Genomic DNA, 25,309 nt, shown 5'->3' with positions numbered 1-25,309 from the left:
TAGCTTCTCTATAAAATAAATGAATATTATATATAGGAGGTATAGTAAGCATCCTATGATGAGCATTATTTGTGATCTAACAGGAAAAAAGGTGATTTCTTATATGTTTTTCCTTGGTATTTATTCATCTTTCTTTCAATATTCTTATTGATCTCTCATTCAACAAGAAAACAGTATGTCCAAAACAAAAAGAAATGTCAAAAATTTTTAAAATCGGCTTCATAGGTTGATTGATGTATTTTATTCATATTGAATGTTGAACAAGAATATTAAAGCAAAAATAGAGAAAATGCATAAGAGAAATCATGCTATGACAAATGATGCTCACCATAAAAGGCATTGGATATGCCCCATAATAATTTCTCTAACTTCTCTTTCTAATTTTTTTAAAACCTGTTTTTAGTTTATTCCTGTAATTTCTTTTTTTAATAGATCATTAATTCCTATTTATTTGAAAGAAAGGGCTAATATTGCTGCAGTTAGTTTTTAATGTGAGTACGGGTGGCTTCATCAAAGGCAGATTCTATTTGCAATACCATTTGTACTTCTTCAATGTAAAATTTGTACAGAATCACAACCATCTTCCATAGAAAGGAGTGTGTATAAAGATGATCTTGTGGTGTATAAAAAGCCACCTATTCAATAATCTGGCACTTTCGAAGGGTTACCATGTCTCAACTCGATAAATTATCCAAACCTACTTTGCGCTACTTCCAGCACAATATCTTCCAACTTAGTTCAAATTCAATCCAAATCATAGATTAATGAATTTATTAAGGGGAAAAAAAAAAAATATTCTGATCGCCCAACCCGAAAACGAGAGGAAATTTCAAAATATAAACTCGTTATACTTTGTTCACCTTTATCTTGCAAGGTTATTCACATAATATGATAATTACAAAAAAAGAAAAAAGAAAAAAAAAAAGAAGAAAAGGCAGTTTAAACATAAACATTTTTGCGTTTAACCCGATTCTGCATTTCAGCTTCAAAGGACCGAAGAAAAAGTGCAGTAAAGGAGAAATGGCTAAAGATCATATCCAATATTTTTTTCACCATCATGGGCACAAAACAAAAAATTCCCTACTTGTCCATTTGTATGTTTCTACAAGAACTCGCAATAGGTCCAGGAAACGATGAACCAGACAAAAAAATGGAGCAGAAGCACCAGCAATCCACAAGTCTGCTTCAAGTTAACAATCTACCATCACCTGTAAGTCTCCACGAACATACACAAGTACTACTGCGGCAGCTCATCATCAGCCAGCTCTTCACCAAGACCTTGTTGCACTAATCTGTAATACAAGATACCCATCGTTGCCATACAAGCCCTGCACAAAATATTACAATACTTTGCATTAATAAGATAAACATTTTGAAGATATATCGTACAACTTAAATAATACTGCCTAAATCCTGTCTTCTAAATTTGGTCGCATATTTTTCTTATAACTATGATTAAGAAGATGTTTTTTATGCAGGAAGTTAGAGGATAACAGCCAATACACAATGTTCAGTCCACTTTTCTTCTATGCTCATTATTTTATGTTGCCAGAAAATAGAATCAATAGTCCATGAAGGCAATAGGCCAGCAGAGATTTAACCTCTGTAAATTTGGATCCACAAGTTTGCCTATTACATGATGACCAGGAATAATATATCTTTCCTACCAAATCTAGAGCAGATCTCAGTTATTCCAACAATTTAACTAAAATTACCTGTGCGAGCTTAGGTTGATAATAAATAATAAATAAAAAAATAAGACGGCATGGGGGAATAAGGAAACATGCAAAGAAATTACATGATCGCTAGAGAGAGAAGGATTTTTCTTGGATCCATCCTCGATGATCTTTGATGCCGCAAACGACCTTCTGGGGCATCATTTGTGTTTGACGCATCTTTCCGTGGAGGAGCAGTAACTGGTAGAGTTGGTAATGCACTTGACCAGAACGGAAGCAAGGCTCTAAGGAACTTGTGTTGGAATGGACCTACAATTTATATTTAGAGTTCGTATTTGCAATTTAAATTCAATAGCATACTTTTCACAAATAATACCAGAGTACATGCATTGGAAAAGAACAGAATAGATGGTCAAAAACATTTGTTTTTCATTTTTATGTACTAAAAATTTTATTCACAATTAAGAAACCGCAGATCCTGCAGATAGCAGCACCTAGACGCATCAAATAGATGGCTACTACTGTTCTACCTAAATCGTTTTTCGAAATGGAATGGCACCTGTGTTCTTTATTAAAAAGACTTTTTTCTAATAGTTGCATTTTCATCTAGGTAATCCGAAATAAGAGTAGACAACATTGGTTTGAGAATATTACAGAACATTGTAATCAAAGAATTCTACTTACCCCTTCGTGTATACTTTTTACGATTCCCATCTTCATCATCTGCATAATAAGAAATCTCAGAGTTTTGCCGTTCAACATGGATTCCACTCTTACGTGTAGTTGCAACAGGCTGGATAGCATTACAAACACCAAAACCAAATTATGAGATAATATAAACACCACAGACAAGTACATCAAGGCATAGATACTAACCATGACACATGAATGCAAGTGGAGTAAAAGTTTATTAAAATATCTCATCTTAAATTCACAAATAACAGGGAAATCCTCTTACACCAACAGGACTTGAGCTCTTCATGAAGTTTCCTGCTGAACTAGAACCTTCTACCTCCACAATATCTGTTACTGGGAGTCCGGAGCCCGCTACAGCGGAATATCCCTCAGTCATGTTAGTTTCGACTTTTTCTACCAAGGGTGATGAGCCCACATTATTTTCCCTGCTACCAGTAGAAGATACATTAATCAGCGGATCTGATGCAAATGCAGGAGGAGGACCACGAGACTCTGCAGCTGGCAATGAAACTGGATGATTTCCAAACAAGTTCTTCTCAAGACCCGTCTGCACAAAAGCAAAAAAATCTGTTCAAATCTGACCCTAATAATGAAAGGAAAGCATTCACTCCAGCACTCATCTTAAGAAACCCTCCTATTCATTGAACTTAACAAAACAGCTAGTATGGAATTATTTGTTAAATGAGAAAATAGGTAAACATTTTCACAAAAACTTACACACAAGCATACAATTATCATGTAATAGAAATGGTTTGTGCTTAGAGACTGAGGATCTATACATGTATAGATAAGATAAAGTCGTACCTTGTAAAGTATCGCAAAAGCTTAAGTTGTTAACAAATGGACTCAACTACATATAAACAAGCTAATACGAGTCATATTATACTTAAGATACCACATCTAATTTATCCAATTTCTATACCTTCTACTCCAAATTTTCCTAACTAAATGTTGCAACAAGTTTTCAAATGCTAGTCATGGTATGGTATGTCATGAAGTTTCACAATGCAGAATATGCTAAAACTAGCTAGTTGAAAAACCTGCATTTAAGCAAGGCACCATTGCCTTTCACAGATTGGCAATGCAGCAAGAAACCACCACTGACTGCTTTTATAGATAGAAAAAACAGAATCTTAACAGTTTTTCATTTCATTTCATTCATTCAATTTCTTCAAATAATATTTAAATACTTCATGAAAACAACGAACTGCAAATATTTGTAAACACAGCATTACAACAAAACTAGATGGAAGAAGATGAGATCTTAAATAAGAAAAAAAAAATCAAAATATAAAATATAATATAGTTAAATAAAAAATATAAACACTAAAATTACTATAAGACCTATAAACTAAAATCATTAGATAATATGCATTAAAACACTTAGGTCCTTGGCCATAGCAAGAAGAATAAAAAGGTAAACCATACATGATTTCCTTCTGAGTATAATACATTGATATGCTACTGTTTACTCCTCCGGATAGAGGTGAATGGGAAAAAGGGATTCTGATTGCCCTAAGAAGTTGAAATACTCACTTGTGTTAAGCAGTTTAGAACTTGCTAGTTTTGGAATATATATGTAAGCTCGTCAACATCATTTCATTTCAGCAAACCATCAGCATAGTGTATTTTAATATCCATGTATCAACTAAATCAGAATTTTTTAGACAGTTAAGAGGTCACCACAGACAATGAAAGTCATAGACATAATGGCCTTCTTCTTCATTGAGAGAAAAAGACAATTAACAAAGAAATAATAATCTTTTAATTTCCTAAGCCTTCATAAACCACACCTACTCATCAAAGTTGTTGTTGTTATTTTTTTTTTTTTTTTTTTTTTTTTAGGAGGGGGGATAAGAACAAATCAAAGATAATAAGTTGCACCAACTTGTCATAAAAAGCAAAAAGTATAAAGACCACTAAAAGAAGACTAATAAACAGCACTAGGTAATACTAAGATTAAATGTACTCATTAACAATATTTGGAAGGGAAGTTCTGCAATGCATGAAGATCCAACTGAATGGAAAAATAGGAAATACTAACATTACAATAAATTCATGGATTCACCTGCATTATAGCTTCCTTCAACTTTGAATGAAGACGGGATCCTGAATCTTTCACATTCTTGGGAGGCCATATCTGCCACCAAGTGACATATAAAACAATATAGAACATAAAGATTATGCTACCGGTACAAAGATTTAAAAAAATAATGCTAGCACTAAAATGTTCTAGACAACACAAAAGAAGCAAAAGGATTTTCCAATAAAACTTAGCATAATGGAGCAGTAATGAGCAGTTAATTTTTTTAATTAAAGGAATAAGCAGGTTTTCTTTTGAGTTCATTTTCTTTGCGGTCCGTAGTTGGTTTTTGTTTCCATGGGATTAGAACTGTCTATTATAAGTTGCTAACTGCAACCCTGAGGCATAGAAGGTTTGATGATTACATAATAAGAATATGTATTTTCCCAATCTGCATTTCCTCTTCTTCTTTCACTTTCTCATCAACTTTTCAGGTCAAAGGCCCAATGATTAGCACATAAATCTTGTAGCCAAATGTTAGAAGAAAATCTTACCGATGTGGAACATCCAGGACAAACATATCCAGCAGGTGCCGTATGTGAAGGAAAAGTCTTGATATGTGAAACCAGGCAACTTGTGTGTATAATATCTACAATGAATAAGAAGTACAAATATATCACTCATAAAAACATAACTAATATTGCACTCATTCATGGAGGAAATTAACATGTAAGAAGCAATAACTATATCTATGAAATTACATACGCAAGCAACCCAGTCGAGTAGTTGGAGAACCATTCCCTGCTTCAAGTGCAGCTTGACAGAGACAGCATTTAGTAGGCCAATCATACTCTCCATCTATTACCCATTCTGAGTAAGTACGTACCTGCAAAACACGACAAGAAATTACAGCTTAGGCAAAACCACCATAGAACATTACCAGCAAGAAATTTCTTTATTACATAATTCTCGAAATGCAGCCATTTTAGGGCATTCATTTGCACATACATATCACATACTGATCTCTAAAAGAACACACAGAAATTAAACAAATTTAAAAATTCTTCAAACATGTTCAGAAACAATAGTGCATTCAGGTTATTTCTAAAACTCAAAAATGTATTTAGTATAGAATTCGAAAACAATATCAAAACATAAATATAAAATAAAATAAAATAAAAATAATGTGTTATATATTACATGAAAAAGACAGAAAAAAGTATATAGGAGCCTCATCTTTCTTGTGACTATTCAAGTATTGGTTTTGAAATAAAGATATGTTGTTCAGGAAAATTTCAAAATATCTGCCCTAAACGTCCACTCAAGTTTCAGTTTGCTCCCTAAACTATGGCATGCATAATGTCGATTTGCTCCCTCTCTAAAAAATTTTGTTAGAACCTGGCAAAATTAATTAGCTCATATTGGAATTTCATTGCTTATATTAATAAAATATCTAACTTAAGACCTTTTTAAACAACATTGTCAAAAATAAAAAATAAAAAAATAAAAAAATTAATCTTAGAATTATATTTTATTTTTTAACGAATTTGATTAAAAAAATGATTTAAACAATATTTTATTCATTTAAGCAATTAATTTCGGTACTAGCCAATCAATTTTGTCAATTTTGCTAAAAAGAAATTGATTTAAACAATATTTTATTCATAGAAGGAATCAATTTCAGTACTAGCCAATCAATTTTGTCAAATTCTAACAAAAAGTTTTACACAGAAAGAAAATTGACATTTTACCAAAGTATAGGAGGATATTACTTTAAAAAAGGTTTATGAAGCAAATTGAAACTTGAGTGAAGTTAAGTGGTTTGTTATGTAAATTTTTCCATGTTTAGTTAACTTGCTTTTGTAAATACAAAAATGGAAAAATATTTTTCGATTACAAACGGAACACACCCTTAAATGTCTCTTCCATGATATGTTAAACTCATAGTGGCATGAGGTTGTTCCACCAAACAGAAAAGACAAATAAGTAAGTCCTAGATCCAACTGCTAGAAATCATCGATAAATAACATAGATAATGCCACAGTAAAAAATTGTTTCCAAGAATATAGTGCTTTGTGTTGTACTTAAAACTAATGATGATCAAATGAATAGGTATATAATCCAAATAAAAATATATAAAAATGTTTACAAGGGACCATCGATAGAAGAATCCTGCAGAGCGTGTTGCTAATTGATTTCATAAGCGGTATATGGATAAAGCACGAGAGAGTGAGAGAGTCTCTCTCTCTCTCTCTCTCTCTCTCTCTATCTATCTATCTATCTGTAATATTTATATGTGTGTATTTATATATGTAAAATAACCAACCAAACTGCAGTTGTATAGATGCATAATTCAACTGTGCAACTTTAAAAGCTTTTGTTCGTCCAGCCAAAGATTTAACCAGAATAAAATAAAATAACCATGAACCCCATTCAGTACCATAATGGTATAGGAGAAGAATTTTGTCATTGAAAAAGCTGGAATCAACATACCAAACAATCCATTCCAAAACATGAAGCCCAAAATTATAATTCCAAAATTCGCCAACAAAACCACACAGAATAAAATGAATAGAAAATCAAGAACTTACCACACATATTTGGTGCTCGGGAAAACAGATGCATTCTCCACAAACAGGAACCTTATGCACGAAACAGTACAACTTTGTCGCCTGAAACACCAAGATGTCACAAACATGAATTTGAGCTCAGACTAAAGCAATTAACAAGCTTTTAATAACCCGATTGAAAAATGCACTGGAACAAGCTAAAGAAAACAGCTCGGCCTGCCATTCTAACAAAGAATTAAAGATTCAGAAACAACACTAAAACAATATCCGTTATTACATACAGAAAACCACCAAAACATGCCGTTGAATGATACAACTTCCCAAAAATTATCTATAAATTTAACAATAACAACAATCCGTGCAGCTCAATTATCCCATTCCTACATACCAACAGAAAAAACATATACATTGTAACACAACCTCACAGATCGCTTTTGGTTTTTCCACGATTTACAACGATCCGATCTAAACAGTCAAGCTACTAAATCACGAAATTTAAGAACGAATTCAAAAATCGATAAAAATTAAAAATTAAATTTGGAAAAAAAAAAAAACAAAATATTGAAACTCAAAAGCAGCAGTGAATCTATGTGTGAGAAAGAGAAAGATAGACAGAGAGAAGTAGAACCTTGCGGCATTTGCAGACCACCATCGCATTGACTGGAGAGTGATCGCGAAGAAGCCGATCAACCTCCACAAAAAAAGAAAAAAAAAAAAAGGGAAAATGGAAATGAATTAAGCGGGGATTTTTGGAACGAAAATTCGCTAGGGTTTGAAGAAAATATTTGAGAGCAGGAGAGGACAAGGAGAGCAACCTGGCGTTTGCTGAAATGGAACGGTTTTAATGGATTAGCAGAAACGTTTTGGCCCCGTTGCGAACTCCAATCAAACCCCCTTCTCCTCCATCTTCTAGATTTGCTGAGTTTTACCGTACAGATCCGTTTTCCGTTTTCTTCCACATTTTCCTTTTTTTTTGTTTTTTTTTTTTTTTGGGCCGAAATGATTTAATTCTTAACCGTGTGAATATCTACTTTTTTTTTTTTTTTTCTCCCTATAGAAGAAAATGGTGACATTCTAAAATAAAAAATTAAAAAAAAAAACAAAAAAGCTTAAGTGTCACTGAATTTAATTTTCGGTTCACCTTATAGATGTTGAAATTACAATCGTAGAGCAATGAAAATCACTTTAGAAAAACAAAAAATAAAAAAACAGTTTAAAAATCCTCACCATCAAGTAAATATGTTTTGTTTTTATATTAGCAAAATAAAAAAATGTTTCTGTGAGAAGCAGTAATAATATGGGAGGGTTTTTTTTGAAAAATAACTATAGTATAAATCAAAACTTGAAAAATAATAAAATTTTTATTTTTTTAAACTACTTTTAACACATTTAGACTAAAATATCTTTTTTTTATTTTTTTTCTTTTCTTTTTTTTTTCTCTGCCAAAATTCTTTTTTTTCTTTTTTTCTTTTCTTTTATTATTTAGGGTTTTTTTTCCTTTATTTTCCCTTCTAAAACACAGCTAGGGTTTTACTTTTTACTTTCCTTATGGCTTTGCTTTCTATCTCCCTTTCAAAAATAAAAAACAAAAGATAAAAAGCCCTAGATTTATCAAGTAAGAAATAAAAAAACCTTCTAAAAAAGTTACAAACTGCATCGATGGCCGATGGCGAGAAAGAATCAATTGCTCTTATGGCTTAACTTCCATGGCTGAATTCTTCTCTCAGTCTGTCCTGCCTCGTCAGTGCTCTCTCTATTTATCCAATCGTTTGTTAGGTTTGAGAAGCATGTATAAATAGACGAAAGAGAGAAAATGTCAGAACAAAATCTTGGCAATGATAATATTTGTTGAAACACCATTGGCAGCCCCATTTTGAAGCAGGTTGCGTCCATGCTGGTGCTACCGCAACCACCAAGTCATTCTGCGAGGGTTGTGCAAGTCTGTTTAGTTAACAAAATTATGAATTTTGTTCCTTTCAAATTGTTCAATTTCTACAGTATCATGGGTTCTATAGGTTTCATGGGTTTTCTACAGAGGTTTGGAAGTGAGAAGAGAAAGCTAACAAAAAACTAGCGGAAACTGACAAACTAGCGGAAAATAGCGGAAGTTAATATTTTTCACTAATTTTCCTCCATTTTTATTGGTTTTCGCGATTTCTCAGTTCTACACAATTTTTTCCATATTTTCACACCATATATCACAATTTTTTTTTCCATATTTCTCAGCTCATAAACTAATTTATTACATACCCATATAAAAAAAAATTTAAAATACAAAAGTAAAAAAATACAAGAATGGGTGTTTATTTGGACAATTTCACATCATTTCGCACTAATATTTCATCTAATAAGAAAAAAGAGAATTTTTACCTGAGTTTACCTTTGAAAGTGAGAAAATACAAGAAAAAGAGAGTGAGAGCAAATGAGATGCTAATGAGAATTCGCCCGTACTCGTACAGCCGACTACCCGTTGGGATGCTAGTCCTGTACAAATGAAGACGAGACCAATCATTAGGGCACAAGCTAGGAAATTCAAGGAGAATCTAATTAACTTCATCCAAGTAGTGATTCAATCTCAAGAGGACATGACAATACTAGAAGATTCGAAGCCCATCTTATGCATCCAAATTATGAAGGCCCAAATGGACCTAGCAAGCTGTTTTGGTACTCCTATGGACTCCGGACAGCAAGGAATGAATTTTTTAGTCTATAAATGTGATTAAGCATTACAATGGACCATAAAATCATGCCAAGATAGAAGCAAAAGCATTCAAACAGAACATTTGCGCATGAAGCTTCATGTTGGGCGAAAATGCTTGTTTTGGCGTTGGCTTTGAGTTCTTTTGTTGATCAAGCAAGTTTGACTTATTCCAATCAAGGGGAAACATATGGGAATCAATATTAATCCTATTTGACACCCTACATGTCATATTGAAGCTGATTTGTAGCCTAAACTAGTTGAAGATTGGTCAAAGATAGCTTAGTTGGCAAACTAGTCAACTAGTTTCCTAATTTGAGTTTGACATTTTGTTATAAGAAACTATCTTTCATTTTGGTTTTTATCTATTTACTTGCTGGACAAATTACTTTAGGAAATTTAGAATTTTATTATTTTGATTGTAAATTAATTAATTCCTATTTCAAAATTAAAGAATTAATTAATAAAAATTAGATTAGGAAAGAATTTGCCAATTTCCTTTTGTTCACCAATGTTGGCCGAATTTTACCCTAACATTTTAGGGTTTTTATTTTGTACTCTTGGCCTATTTAAAGGCTTATTTTTCAATGAGAAAGCAGTTTAGATTATTATTCAAAAATTATTTGTGAGAAGAATTCTCTTTGTTTTCTTTGAACACTTAAAACACTTAATAGAATTCAAATGTTTTAGTTTGACTTATTAATTGGACATCTATCACCTATTGTGACATCTTCATCATATACCAAAGTTTCTAATCACAAGTTAATTACGGGTTAAAGTGATCGCTAAAATCTGAACTTAATTTTCGATTTGGACTAATATAATACAGGTTTAGGAATAAGTCGACCTAGGTTTGTATCAGATGCCAAGGAAAATGAGAGAATGTTTTTTTCAAAAGGAAAACGAGTGTTTATTTGAGAAAGGAGAAAAAAGAAAGGGTAAGAGAAAAAAATATTTTGTAACTTTCAAATTAGCCAAGGGTATTTTTGTCCACAGTTGGTTAGTTTTTTTTTTTTATATAAAAAAATTTGCTATTTTTCAAGTTTTGATTTGTATGATGGCTATTTTCAAAAAAACCCTAATGTGAAATTTGTAATAGCCTTCATAGATTAAAAAAAAAATTACAGTAATCCGAGTTAAGTATATTTTTAAGATAGAAAGTAAGCTTACTATTTTGTATAGATATGGCCATTCATGTTGCCAGATTATGTTTGGATCAATCGGTTTATTAATTGTGTCAAAATTGCTTAACTGAATGTAACTCGTTTATTAATTATGTCAACAACACTCAATTTGAATATGATCTTTTTTAATAGAAAGATAAACTGATATAACAATGTAACATGTTTATTAAATGATTCAATTCGGATCAATATGATCCCATTATACAAAATTAATGCATTTATATGAAATTAATCCATTTACAAGAAATTGATCCGTTTACACGAAATTTAACCAATTAAATAAATTAACTTGTCTAAATTAACTATTTCATATAAAATAAAAATAATTTCATAATTAATTAATCCCAAATTAAAATATATACACTACAAGAATCATGATGAAAGTAAACACAATTAATGCATCGTGCAAAATGAAAATTGATGCTTCACAAAGCATCGACAGATATGGGGTCTAAAACCACTAAAGAAAAGCCGACGCTTTGAAAGTGTCCCTGATGTTAAAGAAAAACCAACGTTTTTAGTCAAAAAAGCATCACTAAATGTCCTAGAGAAAAGCCGAAGCTTTTTATTAAAAGCGTCCGCTATTGTTCAAGCTTCTAGTGACGCTTTCGATAAAAGCATTGGCTTTTGTTTTGATTTTTCCGATGCTTTTTTTGTAAAGTGTCGGCTATTGTTCAAGCTTTTAGCAACACTTTCACGTTGGCTTTTGTTTAGACTTTTAGCGATGCTTTTTTAAGTAAAACTGTTGGCTATTGTTGAAGTTTTTAACGATGCTTTTACTGAAAGCATCGGCCTTTTATTTTATTTTTAGCAATACTTTTTAAAAAAGCGTCGCTAAAAACTTAAACAATAGCTGACGCTTTTCCTTAGAGAAAAAAAAAAAAAGCATCGCTAAATATCCAAACAAAAGCCAATTCTTTTAGTGGAAGTGTCCCTAAATATTTATATAATAGCCGACACTTTTAAAAAAAGCATCGTTAAAAACTTAACCAATAGCAACACTTTCTACTAAAACGTCGGCAATTGTTACTTTAGTTGACGTTTTCGATTAAAAGCGTCTACTTTATTGTTTTTTTTTTCTTTTAGAATGGTGTTTAAATTTTGTCAAAATTAAATTATTTAAAAGCTAGCTTCATGCAAAATAATTAAAGGACAACAAAATTAAAATAAATATTTGCATGACAAAATATAATTAATTTTGTATAAATTAAATACTAACTCATGTAATGTTTTTACAATTTAGTCAACTATTTTATATGTACAAAAAAAAAAAAAAAGCAATTAAACTATCTTATGCATACATACTCATTGAGATAAAGGTTTGAGATCATAATTAATGCCCATTAGCTCTAATTTGGTTGACATCCTCTTGTGATGAAGTGACACACCCTCATGCTACACATAAAAAAATTATGTTAAAAAATTATTAACACATACACAAAATAAATAAATATTATTTATTATAAAGTAATTTAGTAAATGAAAATGTTAAAAAATTACCATTGTTTTTAAGTTTTGGGGAAGTACATTTCTCCTAAGAATGGAAAATACATAATAAGAAAGAAACAAAAATTAATTAAAATAATAATAACAAATCTAATAAATTAATAAATTAAATAAGCAAAACTTAATTTTGACAACAATAACAAAAATATTATTCAAGCATTTGTGAATGTATACATAATTAACAAAAATATATATTGATTAGAATGGAAAACACATAATATAAGAAAGGAAGAAAAAATTAATTAAAACACTAATAATAAATGTAATTATTTGAACATAAGTTAATGAATCTACTTACCATGACTTCTTTAGTAGATGGTATTTTTTTTATCAATATCCCCTCGTAATCATTACAAACATAATTATTCTCATATTCATCCTCATTATCAATGTAACACCCCATTTCAAATCACACCGGAATCCGTGCACGTTGACCGAGATTGACCGTTGACCGAGAGGGGTCAAAAGTTGACTTTTTATCCCAGTTGGAATTTCTAGTTGACCAGGGTACCATGGCGAAGTGCATGATGCCCCGAGTTCGTAGACTAGTAGCACGTCGAAAACGGAGCTACGGTTTGAAAGTTATGGGCAAAACAAGTCGAGGTGCAAATAGTCCAAAAGGTGCCGGGAGTTGACTTTTTCTTGTTGTGTAATTTTGTTTTGACTCTTGTATGGCTGTAAAGTAATTGTCGATACGAGTTCATAGACTAGCGGCACGCTTAAATTGGACATTTGGTTAAAAAGTTATGGATATTTGAAGTTTGCCGGATACCGTAATATTTTATTATATTTGGCTTAAGTACACAGTAACACCACGTGTCATCACCTGATTGGTCCACGTGGATGAACAGTGTCACCACGGTGGCTTTTATTTGGCAAAAACGCCGGGGAAGAGAGAGAAAGAGAGAGAAAACCGACCGGCCGCCGGAATCATCCACTTTTCTGGCCGACTCTTGCTACACGAGCTGGCCAGACAGAAGCGGCTTCCCATTTCCAGCCAAACCCCAAAATCTCACGGCCGTTGATCGCCGAACGCGCCCGACGACGGTTGCCGATGATCGCAGCGGCTCGTCGGAAGTCACTGTTCCGGCGAGTACCCAGTTGCACCGCAAGTCCCTGTCCACTGATTCCGACCTCCTGAATCCAAATCCGGCATCCTTTTCCGCCAATTCGTGACGGTTTGGGAGAATTAAGGAGTCGAATCCTGAAAGCTTTCCGGCGAGATTCCGACCACCTCGGGTCCGATCTCCGGAAAGTAAGACCGAATCCGTGATCCTCATCACTCAAGCTTCGATTCGGTATATAACACGTAACTTTTAGTTGTCATTTGTGTTCGCTCCCCAGGTACCTATTTGGGAGTTACCCGATTAAAATATTAATATATTTGGTTGGTATACTGTGGATGTTTTAGGTGCGCGTACGAATAGTGGAGTTGATCCTGCGGAGGATCTTAGCTGATTTATGCGCTTAAGGTGAGTGACCCACCTTTAAAAATATTTTGGACAATTAATTATGTTTAATTGGTATTTAAATTATGCTCATGTGGTACAATTTAATTATGATTTTATTGTGATTTAATTTATTTATTATGCATGAGCAAAGTATATTTCGGTAATAATCATACGTGGTTTTAAGTATTATTTTTGGGCATAATTGATTTAAATATTTTATGAAAATATTTGTTTAAATTGGTGGTTTAATTTTATAATTATGCCCACGGTATTTTATTTGTTGAACCTCGTATTACGAGAAAAATTATGGTTTTATTTGTTATCGATGTTTCGTACCGGTTTGTTAAATGAAATATGTGGGATGGTAAGTGTGAAAATTTAATATATTTCCCACGGTAATTTTGGAAAGAACGGTACGGTTGATTAAATAATTATTTTATACGCATTCATACAGTATTGGTGTTCTGGTATATGTATATGTGGTTTAGCGCGCAAGTATTATGTCTCCCGTGAGTTGCCATTGGACCGTGGGCAGGCAAGTTTGTTATTGGCCACAGCCGCCCCCCTCCTTGACCGGGATGACGGTTTCAGCAGCGGTACTGTCGGGATGCCGAAGTGCCGTTTGCAAGTTTCTCTCTTTAATCTCCCCGCCAGTCGGTGCTCAGGACGCTGGGTATCGGAGGGCATCACCGGTATATGGTGTGGTGCGTCAAGTGTAAATTTTCAGATAAAGTTCCAAATCCCAAAAGTGTTCAAGTTATTTATTATGATTTATTACATTTTAATTATATATTGGGGTATTTATTTATTTACTGTTTATCAAATGGTTTGATCCCTTGGTTTTCGGGAAGTACGAATATCGGGTTTTGTGAAATTGTTTTAAAAAGGGAATATTTCCAACGGAGTGATTAGTGAGAGTTTTGAGGGAAAATTATTATTTCCAACTGTTATTATTATTATTTATTAATTGTTGGTATTAATTCAATTCCCTTATTGTTATATTATTATTATTAAAAGTGTTCAGTAGCTAGGGTCACTCATTGAGACGATTAGCATCTTACGTTTTTAAGTTCCGTTCCCTTAGGTGCAAGGGGTGGTAGACGTTCTTCCGGGGCGAACCAGTTCTCCGCCGCTATCTTGTTTCGAGAAGTACTTTTGTACTCATTCATTTCAGTTGTATTATTTCTGTCATCTTTGTTGTATTTTCTGTTGAGTAGCACTTCATGAAGCTCTGTATACTATTTGGACACTTATGTTTTATTTATGCACTGGGCTGCTGTATTGTTGTGAAGTGCTGTAAATTTGTGGAAACAATTTGTAGTTTTGCGAGAGGAATAAGGGGATGAATTTAGAAGTGTGTTTTCAGTGGAGGTAATTTTTGGTAAGTCCTACCCTTAGGGGAGGTGCTGCCGGATTTTCTGTTGGAAGGTTCGGTGGTATTTCTCTGGGATCAGGGCTTGTCTACGGTTCCGGGGAAGGAATTCTGGACGGGTCCTGACAATCAATGTTGGCCACACTTGGCAACTGTATTGCAAATGGATTGTGAGCCATCGTAGTATCGCCAAGAACATCTTCTTCAACTAATTCTTCTTCAATAAAAGTACCATGTTTTGGTGAAGTCAAAACTACAAACCATTTCAAATCAAGTTGATCCTCATTATAAAATACTTGTTGAACTTGTGAAGCCATAATGAATGGGTTAGATTTATATCTAATTTTATTTATGTTAACACATGTAAACCCCATCTCATCAACTTTCACACCACTGCTATCAACCCAATCACACTTGAATATGGAAATTCGAAATACAGTGTAATTGACATCCTAGATTTCTCTTATGACCCCATAGTATGTCATCTTAGCTAAAATAAGGTTATTGTCCTTAAAACTAGCAAAATGCTCATTTTTGATAATTACTTTCACACCACTATTCTGGTTGACCCGCTTATTGTCTCTATCTAAAGTGTTGAATCGAACCCCTTTAATCTCATATCCTTCATGCATCGTTACCACTGATTGTGGACCATATGCTATCCATTTTAATGTTTCGGAAATTGTGTGATTTGGTAGACTTCGTTCCTATTTAGTATAGACAATGAAAAAAAAGAATAAAAAATATCTATTCACTAAACCTAAAGCTAAAACAATGATGATATTGTAGGTTTATCTTTTTTGTACCTTATCACGTAACCAATACATTGTGTTTATCATTAAACCATTTCTCTCTTTTCCTTAATTTTTTTTTTTTTGGCTTGACTTCAAGGCTTTCAAATAATTCTAAAACAAAGAAAAGTTTTCCTATTTAATAAATATATTCAAAATATCAACTAATTTATACTTTAACATGTATATATACGTACCTCATGTAAGGTTTCACTTCTGGAACATTTGAAAGTATGCATCTATGGACTTGCTTCCAAAGTTGTTAATTAATTTATTAACTTTTTCCACCTTTAATGGGGGCACCAACATCATCTTCATCATTTAACTTTTGGTATCTACCAATGGGGTTTCTAATTGCATCAAATTCTCTTTAATATTCACTACAAAACTCAACCATTTCTTCACAAATATAGCTCTCAGCAATCCAACCTTTTGAGCAATTTTTATTTCGAACATAACCTTTCAATACTTTCACGTACCTCTCAACTGGGTACATTCACTTAAAATATATTGGTCCACACAATCTAACCTCTCATACCAAATGCATAGTTAGGTGAACTATTACATCAAAAAATGATGGTGGGAAGAACTTCTCTAGAAGGCACAAAGTTGTAACAAGATTATTTTGAATTGTGTCCAATTCAGCAAGAAGGATAGACTTCTTGCAAATTACATTGAAGAAAAAACCAAGTCTTACAATTGTGTGTCTTACGTTTTTGGGAAGGATTGCATGAATTGCAAGAGGCAAGAGTTGTTACATCAATGTATAATAATTATGAGATTTCAATCCTACCAATTTTAAGTCCTCCATTGAAATTAGATTTCTAAAGTTTGAAAAATAACCATCTGAAACCTTTAACTCTACTAAACACTTGCTGAACAATTTCTTCTCTTACTTTGATAATATATAGCAAGCATATTGTAGGAAAGTTCGATTTCCTTGCGGCCTAAGGGCTAAGTCTTTCTGCAAACCCATTTCTTCTAAATCTAATTGAGCACTAACTTCATCTTTCATCTTACCAGGAATATTGAGCAATGTACCATATATGCTCTCATAACATTTTTCTCAATATGCATGATATCTAAATTATATTGCACACGGAGAAATTTCCAATACTCCAATTCAAAAAAAATGGACTTCTTTTTCCAAAATTCTTTAGAATCAATAGATATTTTCTGTTTGTTTGAGTTATCAAAACTTAATGCATTAAGCTTAGTTAAGATTTCTTCTTCAATCAATGGTATCAGAGGCATTCTAAACTCTTGAAATCCATTGAAAGCCTTTTTTTGCCTTATGTCGGGATGATTTAGGTTAAGAAATCTCCTATGCCTGGTAAAACTCATTTTGCACCCATGTTTTAGCCTTCTAGCAAAGGTGTTTCCACTATAAATTGAACAAGCATAATATCCCTTCACTACAAGACCAAACAAGTTATCATAAGCTAGGAAATCATTTATTATCCATAGCAACACTATCTTCAACCTAAATTTCTTTTGACGGTAAGCATCAAAGACTTGAACACCCTCATTCCACAACTTCTGCAGGTCTTCAACCAATGGCTCTATGTATACATCAATACGATTGCCAGGTTGTTTTAGTCCCGAAATTAGAAGACTTAACATCATAAATTTTCACTTCATGCACAGCCAAGGAGGAAGATTATAAATAACTGTCATCACAGGCTTATAGGTATACCTACTACTCAACATACTATATGGATTAACTCCATTTGATGTAATCCCAAGTCTCAAATTCCTATCTTCTGTTGCAAAGTTCAGCCATAAACTATCAACCAACTTCCAAGATGGAGAATCTGTAGGATGTTGCATTTCCCCTTTCTTAACCTTTCTCCCATTGTCATGCCATGTCAAATTCTTAGTTGTTTCAGCATTATGAAACATTATTTTAAAGCATTGAATAATGGGAAAGTACTATAAAACCTTATTTGGAACCTTGCTAACAACTCCATTTTTACCAATTTTCCATCTAGAAGATCCACGTTTAGGACATTCATTAAGGTCCACAATTCCTTCCTAAACAAAATACAATTTTTAGGACATGCATGAATCTTCTCGTACTCCATTCCCAAAGCACTCAAAGTCTTAACATTGTACATGGATGTTGACAACACATTGTCATTTGGTAACATCTCCGATAACAATTTCACTAGTACATCAAAGTCTTTATCAAAATATTCATATCTTACTTTTAAGTTGTACAGTTTAACCAAAGCTGATAACTTGGTAAATTTGATACAACTTGGTACAAAGGTTTCTCCGCATCCTCCAACAACTTAGCAAAATCATTAAGATCATTATCAATATTATCAAACATAGCACGAGTCATTTTTGTGTTATCGAAAGCCACATCTTCCTCACTACCATTATCATCTTCATCAAATGCTACATTCATATTCTCAAATTGAGAAGATGTCTCAATACCATCTTCACATGACTTACCATGCCAAATTCAATGTCGATAGTTGATATTAAACACATTCCAATATATATGACCTTTAATATCCTTAATAGTATGGATTTCTATATTCCCACATTTCATGCAAGGACACCATATGGCATTACAATCATTTGCATTGTTCATGCTAAATTCCAAAAATTCCTTCACACCCATAGCAAATTCATTTGATGTTCTATCTTTTATTATCCATGACTTATCCATTTCACTATCAATCTAAGTAAATCCAATCTCAGGCAAAATCGCAAACAAAATATCAACCAAAGCAAGATTAAGAAAACCCACCTGTTAAACTTGAAGAACAATCTACGATCCAAGCTTTTTTCACCTACGACCTGTGTAATACAGCAAACAGCAACACAAACCTAACCTGTTGCAACAAAGGAAAGATGATACACATATTACCTTCGAACAATATGTTAGATAATCAGTTTTTTTTTTTTTTTAATCATCAAACTCCATAATAATTTGACATTTTTAAACATAAATGGAAAATGATTAATTGCAATATGTACCTTCTAGTTTGGAAATTTTACATTTTTGACTATCAAATTTAAATTCACTATATTTATCCCCTAGGCATGTTTGGTATGTGAAAAAGATGTAAGAAAAGAATTCTTATTCTATAGATTTAGTTTTTCCTATATTTGATACTATTTTAATTTGAAAATAGTTATTTTATAGGAATAAATATACCTCCATTTAAAAGAATAACAATTCTTTATACAAACATTAAAGTTTTTATTCTTATATTTTAATCTAGACAAACTTTAAAATATCATTATTATATTTTGATAAGTATAGATTTAAATAGATTATCATATACTAAAAATATATAAAATTTTAACTTTTTGTTTAATTTTTATCAAATTTGAAAATTTTCAATAAAAAAATATTTATAAAATCTAAACCTTAATTCTAATTCTAATATTTTTACCAAACATATAAATAAGAACAAACATATAAATAGAACTGGGTATTCCTTTTTTTTTAAAAAAAAAAAAATCGTATTCCATAAGTATTCTTGTTTTATTGGTAATAGCCATCTTGTATACCAAATGAGCCTTTAATTTTTTTCATTTTTTATTAAAGGGGTATTAACAATAGTTGGCACATCTGTATCAAAGCAAATTTTTTAAGAATAGAGGTATTAAACTATAAATTTTTAAAACTAAAAGAGGATAATAAAATGCATTTAACTTGTATGTTAATTAAGTATTCTCTTTTTCAAAGAAAAAATATATATATTCTCTAATTTTTTTTTTTAATAATAATGAAAAGGATCCTTATTCCAAGCTCCATTTTCTAGTTTTATTTTAACATTTTCTTGCATCGTTAAAAATTTTAAAAATAATTAAAATGGTGATCCCATTCCTTACACTATATTTTGTATATATCACTTACTTTTTTAATTTTTTTGAATATTGAAAACTATCTCGTCCTTGCCTTATTTATTATTTATTCATTTTTAACTTCAATAAAAATAGAAAAATACTAAAAGGGTTCCCTACTCCTTTACATATATTATATATTTTATAATATATTGGTTAAATATATTCTAATATCTTATAGTGTTAGAACTTTGCATTTGAATAAATTTATAGTTTTGAAATATAAAATTATTAAAATATGTATAAATAACTAGTACATTAATAATAAAAAATTCTATTAAAAATTCGATAATGCATCATAATTTTATTACATTACAAATAATATTTAATTAAAAAACAACATTACAAAATATTTTAAATTTGATAAAATCGATAATAAATTAAATAATAATTTGTATGTGTTTTAAATTTGAACAAAAATTGTATATGCACAACAATCTTCTCCTGAGCGTGGAGCCCCATGCTTTAGTGAGCGACAATGCATTAAGGATACATATATTCCTTTTAAAGATACACATGTTTAGTGAGCGACAATACATTAAGGATACATATCTTTCTTTTAAAGATACACATATCACCGCTCATGGTATTTTAAGCTTCATTGCCCAGGAAAATAAAACTTTATATATTTTATAAGTTATCGTTGGGGTTGAAATATATCATGAGCTTCGCATGAGCGCCTAGAGCCCTTGGACTTCACATGTTCATCTAAATATTATGGGTACGTTTGGTATGCAAGATATGTCTAGACCATATTGGATCGAACATGATAGGTCTCGATCGGATAGAGAAGACATAGTTTGGTACTATATTTTACATAATTCCAGACTAAATGGTAGACTAATTATCTCATGTTTGATGCAGGATTGGACTGGAATGAAATTTGTAATTATTTAAAATAATTATTTTTAAAAATGAAAAAATTAAATCATATAATTATATTTAAAAATATATATATTATATTTAATTAAAGTTGTAAATTTATATATTCATATTTAGATAAAAAAAAATTTAATATTTGTATGTAAATATATATATTTGTATGTTTTACATACAAACTTTGGCTTTGTTAACTGTTGCCCACAGAATGATAAACAAGATAAATAAAAACATCCTTAGAGACTTAAAAATCAACAACAAAAAAGGAAAAAAAAATTCATTCTATAAATAATCCATGTGTGTTTAGGTATTCACGTTCAACAATCCATCAGCAGAAGACAAGGCCATAGCTCGGTCTTATGGGTTCTGGTGACAAAAGATTTTAATGAATGATTTTAAATAATAAGAACATACACAGACGCCATTAAATTTTAGGCAAAATTTGGGGGCCTCTCTAATTTGTTTGATCAGATTGCTAGTATTTATCATATATTTGATCGAACTTGATTCTTAGACTATTCAGCTGTAGTCTCAGGCTCTAACTCTTTTTTTGCTACAAAACAGAAAAAGGTCTCTCTACCTCTCCTCTTTCTACTTCTAAGTTCTAACTACTTACTCGAAACATGTTTCTGTGTTTTTTTTTTTTTTTGGTTTTAAATTTTAGTTGCTAACTAGTGCATGAAACTAAATGCAGTGGAATCAGAAATATTATCTAGCAACCTTTTATGCTTTCTTTGATTTCTGGTTATTTTCTATTTCAACTCTTTCCATTCTTTAGAAAATAAACGTTAATGTTAGTCCATAGTCATTTTATTCTTTATTAAACACGATTTTCCGTTTCAAATTGCACTTCTTGCTAAGAGATTGTGCGTCATGATAGGAGAGAAATTTAAACTTGGAGAATTTTTATTCTTTATTTATTTATTTTGGCTATCAGTGACTGGAAAATATTTTTATGAAAATAAAGCCTTTCTTTTTCAATTTAAGAATGTATTTCTATTTTGTTTCAAATCAATTATGCATAATAGAAATCCTAGGGCTAATAATGGAATAGAAATTTTAAGTTTTACATATATTTGGTGTAACGAGTCTCAGAATTTATCTACTGAGACTGAAGGATCAGTGAAAAAAATGCTTGCTCATTTCAAACTTTTTCTTAACTATCAATCTCTCTCTTAGCGGGAAAAAAATAAATAATAAATAATAAATAAATAAACTATCAGATCCATCTTCTAGCCGAACTACATTTAGAAATTTGTCCATCACTTATTTTTGTTTCCAAGAAATATTGATGGGTTAAAAGCATTATCTAAAAAGCTTAGGCAAAAACTTAACTCTAAGAATAGAGGCTCTATCTTAATCAATTGCTGCCACAAGGAAAGTAATGATTATCTCAAAAATTATACCCACTATTTATTTTATTGATTTCAAGTTCTACATTTTATGTTTGTGCTGAATGGAATTTTGGATGATACTATTAAGAAGGACCATTGCAAGCCTTTTTAACGATGAAGGAAATACTCAATTTAATTATTGAATGCGGTAGAATCCCAAATATCATCCAGCAAACACTAATAATGAAATCCCAAATATCATCTAAACTCATGAGCACACTCACATAAAAATCACATTTCGCAAAGAAATCACATAAAAAACGAAGAAGAAGAACGAGAAAAATGAGAAGAAGGCATATCGAAAAAGAAGGTGGATCAAAGAAGAAGAGACTTCACTGGGTTTTGAATAGGAGAGCTACAGGAGAGCATGTTCCAACAAGAGAGCAGCTTCGAAGAGAAATCTTACCTAGCATGACCCAAGGGTTTCAACAAGTTAGATGAGTCGCTTTGTAGTAGGATTAGTTCTTTTTTTTTTTTTTTGGTGATAAGTTGTCTCATTCCTTGTTTTTGCTTCTAAACACCTCACTATGACTATAGCCAATCCTAATCTGGCCAGTCCGGTAGAACAATTTGCTTAGATTTGGGCCTGTTTTTGATGCATAACTCTCACTCTTGGATTAGACCCTTTAAATTCTTGGGTTTTTTTGGAAAATAGCCATTGTACAAATGGAAACTTGAAAAGTAGCAAAAATATATATATATATATATATATATATATATATATATATTTTTTTTTTTTAAAACCAACCCACTTTTAACCAATCTGGACCAAAATACCTTTAATGAAGATTTTTTTTCTTTTATTTTATTTTTTTTGTTTCTTTTCTCTATTGAAACGTATGTGTTTTTTTTTTTTTTTTTTTTTTTTTTTGGTTTTCTTTCTACTTTCCCTTTTGACAGCTAGGGCTTCTTTCTACTTTCCCTTTCTAGCACCGCCTCTGTGCCCTCAACACCATTGATATCACCTCGCTCCGTTCCTCTGAACACGAAAAGTTCGTCAAAGGTTAGCCTCTCCTTCTCTGTTTCCACATATTTCCTCAATTTTTTTCTTTTCTTTTATTTTTTTGTTTCTTTTGTCTATTTTTTTTTTATTGTTTTTGATTTTCTTTCTACTTTCCCTTTCAAACACAGCCTCTGCACTCTCAACACCATTGATATCGCCTTGCTTCATTCCTCTTAACTCAAAGAATTTGTCAAAGGTTAGCCTCTCCTTCTCTATTTCTAGAGATTTCCTCCCTTTTCAAATCCTAGCACTCTAGAACGTGTGCTTTTCCATGTTATGTTTAGGGTTCTGAGATGAGAATGGGATCTATGCTTCTCGTGTGGGTGTTGGTGGTAGGGTTTTTACAAAAGGCTGTCAATCCCCAATCTAGTTGGAGCGACCCTCAACTCTGTCTCTATTACTTGATTACTCTTCTTCTTCTTCTTCTTTTTTCTTTTGGTGTTCTCTAGTTGGGTATGTGGTGAAAATAGATGTGATTTTTGTCCCTCTTTTTTTATTCCATTGATGTAGAAAGAAAATAACAAAAAAAGAAAAAAGAAAAAAAAAAAAGAGAGAAAAGCAGTGATGAATTACTTATACCTATAGATAAAAATGTAATTGAAGAAATGAACGTTAAAAAAGAACTCATTTTCAGTCTATCTCTCTCTCTCTCTCTCTCTCTCTTGATATATATATATATATATATATATAATATGTTAATATATTTGTATGTTCATTATTAAGAATTGTTTTTTACAATACGTAGCAAAATGAATGCTCCTCTTTTGGAGCACTTCCCCAATCACACTATTACCTATTGGCTTGTGTTGCTTTGCATTTCAATTGCCTCCATATTTTTTGATAAGAGTATGTTGAAAATTTTGGTGACAAGAATTGAATTAATAAAACCAATTCTCATAACATATTTTTTAACTTGTCAATTAGTTAGTTAAATTTCTTCATTTGTTTATGAATAGTTGTGGTCGAATAGTTTTTACAACTAGTTTAAGCTTATGAACATGAATACATGATTTTACCATTAGACCAAACCTATGGATATACAGGTATTTAGGTCTATGTAAGTTTTTCTTTTTTAATTTTTGAATTGTATAGCAAAACATTAAAAATCATATAGTAGATAACTATATTGAAAAATCATATCTATGTTATAATCTTTTTTATTTTTTTAATAATGATATCTATATTATAATACCAATAAGAGATATGAAGAGACTCTATATATATACAATTCTTTTTTGACAATACATCTATATAGATTGCAGTGTGCATTTTATTTATTTATTTAATTTATTGATTTTTATTCTTTTGTTAGGATTGGGCATTTGAAAATGAAACCCAAAAAAAAAAAAAATCAAAAACCCAATTTCATAATATCTAAGAGAGTCCACACATCGAGTAGTCTGAGGGGAGAGAGAAAAATATATATGTGTGTGTGTGTGTGTGTGTGTGTGTGTGTAGGATTCATATTGGTTCATTTTATGATAGAGAAAAACCATCACCTACACATGCTTCACAATCTCAGAGTGCTATGCAATTTGTTTCAACAGGTGTATCCTTTGATCTGTCCAATAAGGAGCTATTTTGTGTGGAACACGAAACACACCATTGTTGTTGCCACTTTGACCGAAATTGTCATCCCATTCACCGGCTTCGTAGAAGAATCAGTTTCTAGAAAATGGTTCTCCTTCCCTGTGTTCATGTAGCTTTGTTTGAGAACCCAAGCTTTATACAATTCAAAAAGCTTCTCAGCATAACTTGAAGGACAATTGCTAGGTTTTCATCCATGGCAAGGTACCGCTAACCCATTCATCCATGGCTTCTCTTTGCCTTTACATCAACATGTTTCTATCATCTATGTTCTATGTTTTGTTTTCTTTCTATCCTTTTTTCAATTCTTTGGTGTATGTTTGTGTTTTGGTTTCTGAGGGATTTTGTATGAATTCTGTGTCGTGTGGCACAAATAGATTTTATTTGATTATTGTTCTAACTAGATTAATGTAATTTATTGATAGTTATTGATACCATTGAATAAGCGGAACACACATTGGCTTTTAGGGCATGTGAATTTGAAAGAGTGTCATATGACCATATATGACTCGGATAAGCCTGGCAATCGAAACAGAGTAGATACATATTTTAAGAAATTATGTCAAATGTTGCCTTATCTATTATGGGCTGCATGTTTCTATAAGGAGCGGT

The 25,309-nt window shown here is 31.6% G+C and overlaps 1 protein-coding gene across 1 annotated transcript; it reads right to left on the bottom strand.

Moving 5' to 3' along the window:
• Positions 1-818: 818 nt before the first annotated feature.
• LOC107426837 (uncharacterized) lies at positions 819-7,973 on the bottom strand. Its single transcript, XM_016037134.4, has 10 exons — positions 7,781-7,973; positions 7,594-7,656; positions 6,987-7,067; positions 5,161-5,281; positions 4,950-5,044; positions 4,441-4,512; positions 2,635-2,919; positions 2,361-2,469; positions 1,799-1,985; positions 819-1,328 (listed from the first exon to the last, which is right to left on the bottom strand). Exons 2-10 carry the CDS (start codon positions 7,615-7,617, stop codon positions 1,238-1,240), a joined length of 1,065 nt encoding a protein of 354 aa, XP_015892620.3. The 5' UTR covers positions 7,618-7,656; positions 7,781-7,973; the 3' UTR covers positions 819-1,237.
• Positions 7,974-25,309: the final 17,336 nt, after the last annotated feature.

Source organism: Ziziphus jujuba, chromosome 9 (assembly GCF_031755915.1).
Source record: "Ziziphus jujuba cultivar Dongzao chromosome 9, ASM3175591v1".
NCBI lineage: Eukaryota > Viridiplantae > Streptophyta > Magnoliopsida > Rosales > Rhamnaceae > Ziziphus > Ziziphus jujuba.
Note: the sequence above shows the minus strand (reverse complement) of the source record. Positions and strands in the feature narration are given on the sequence as shown.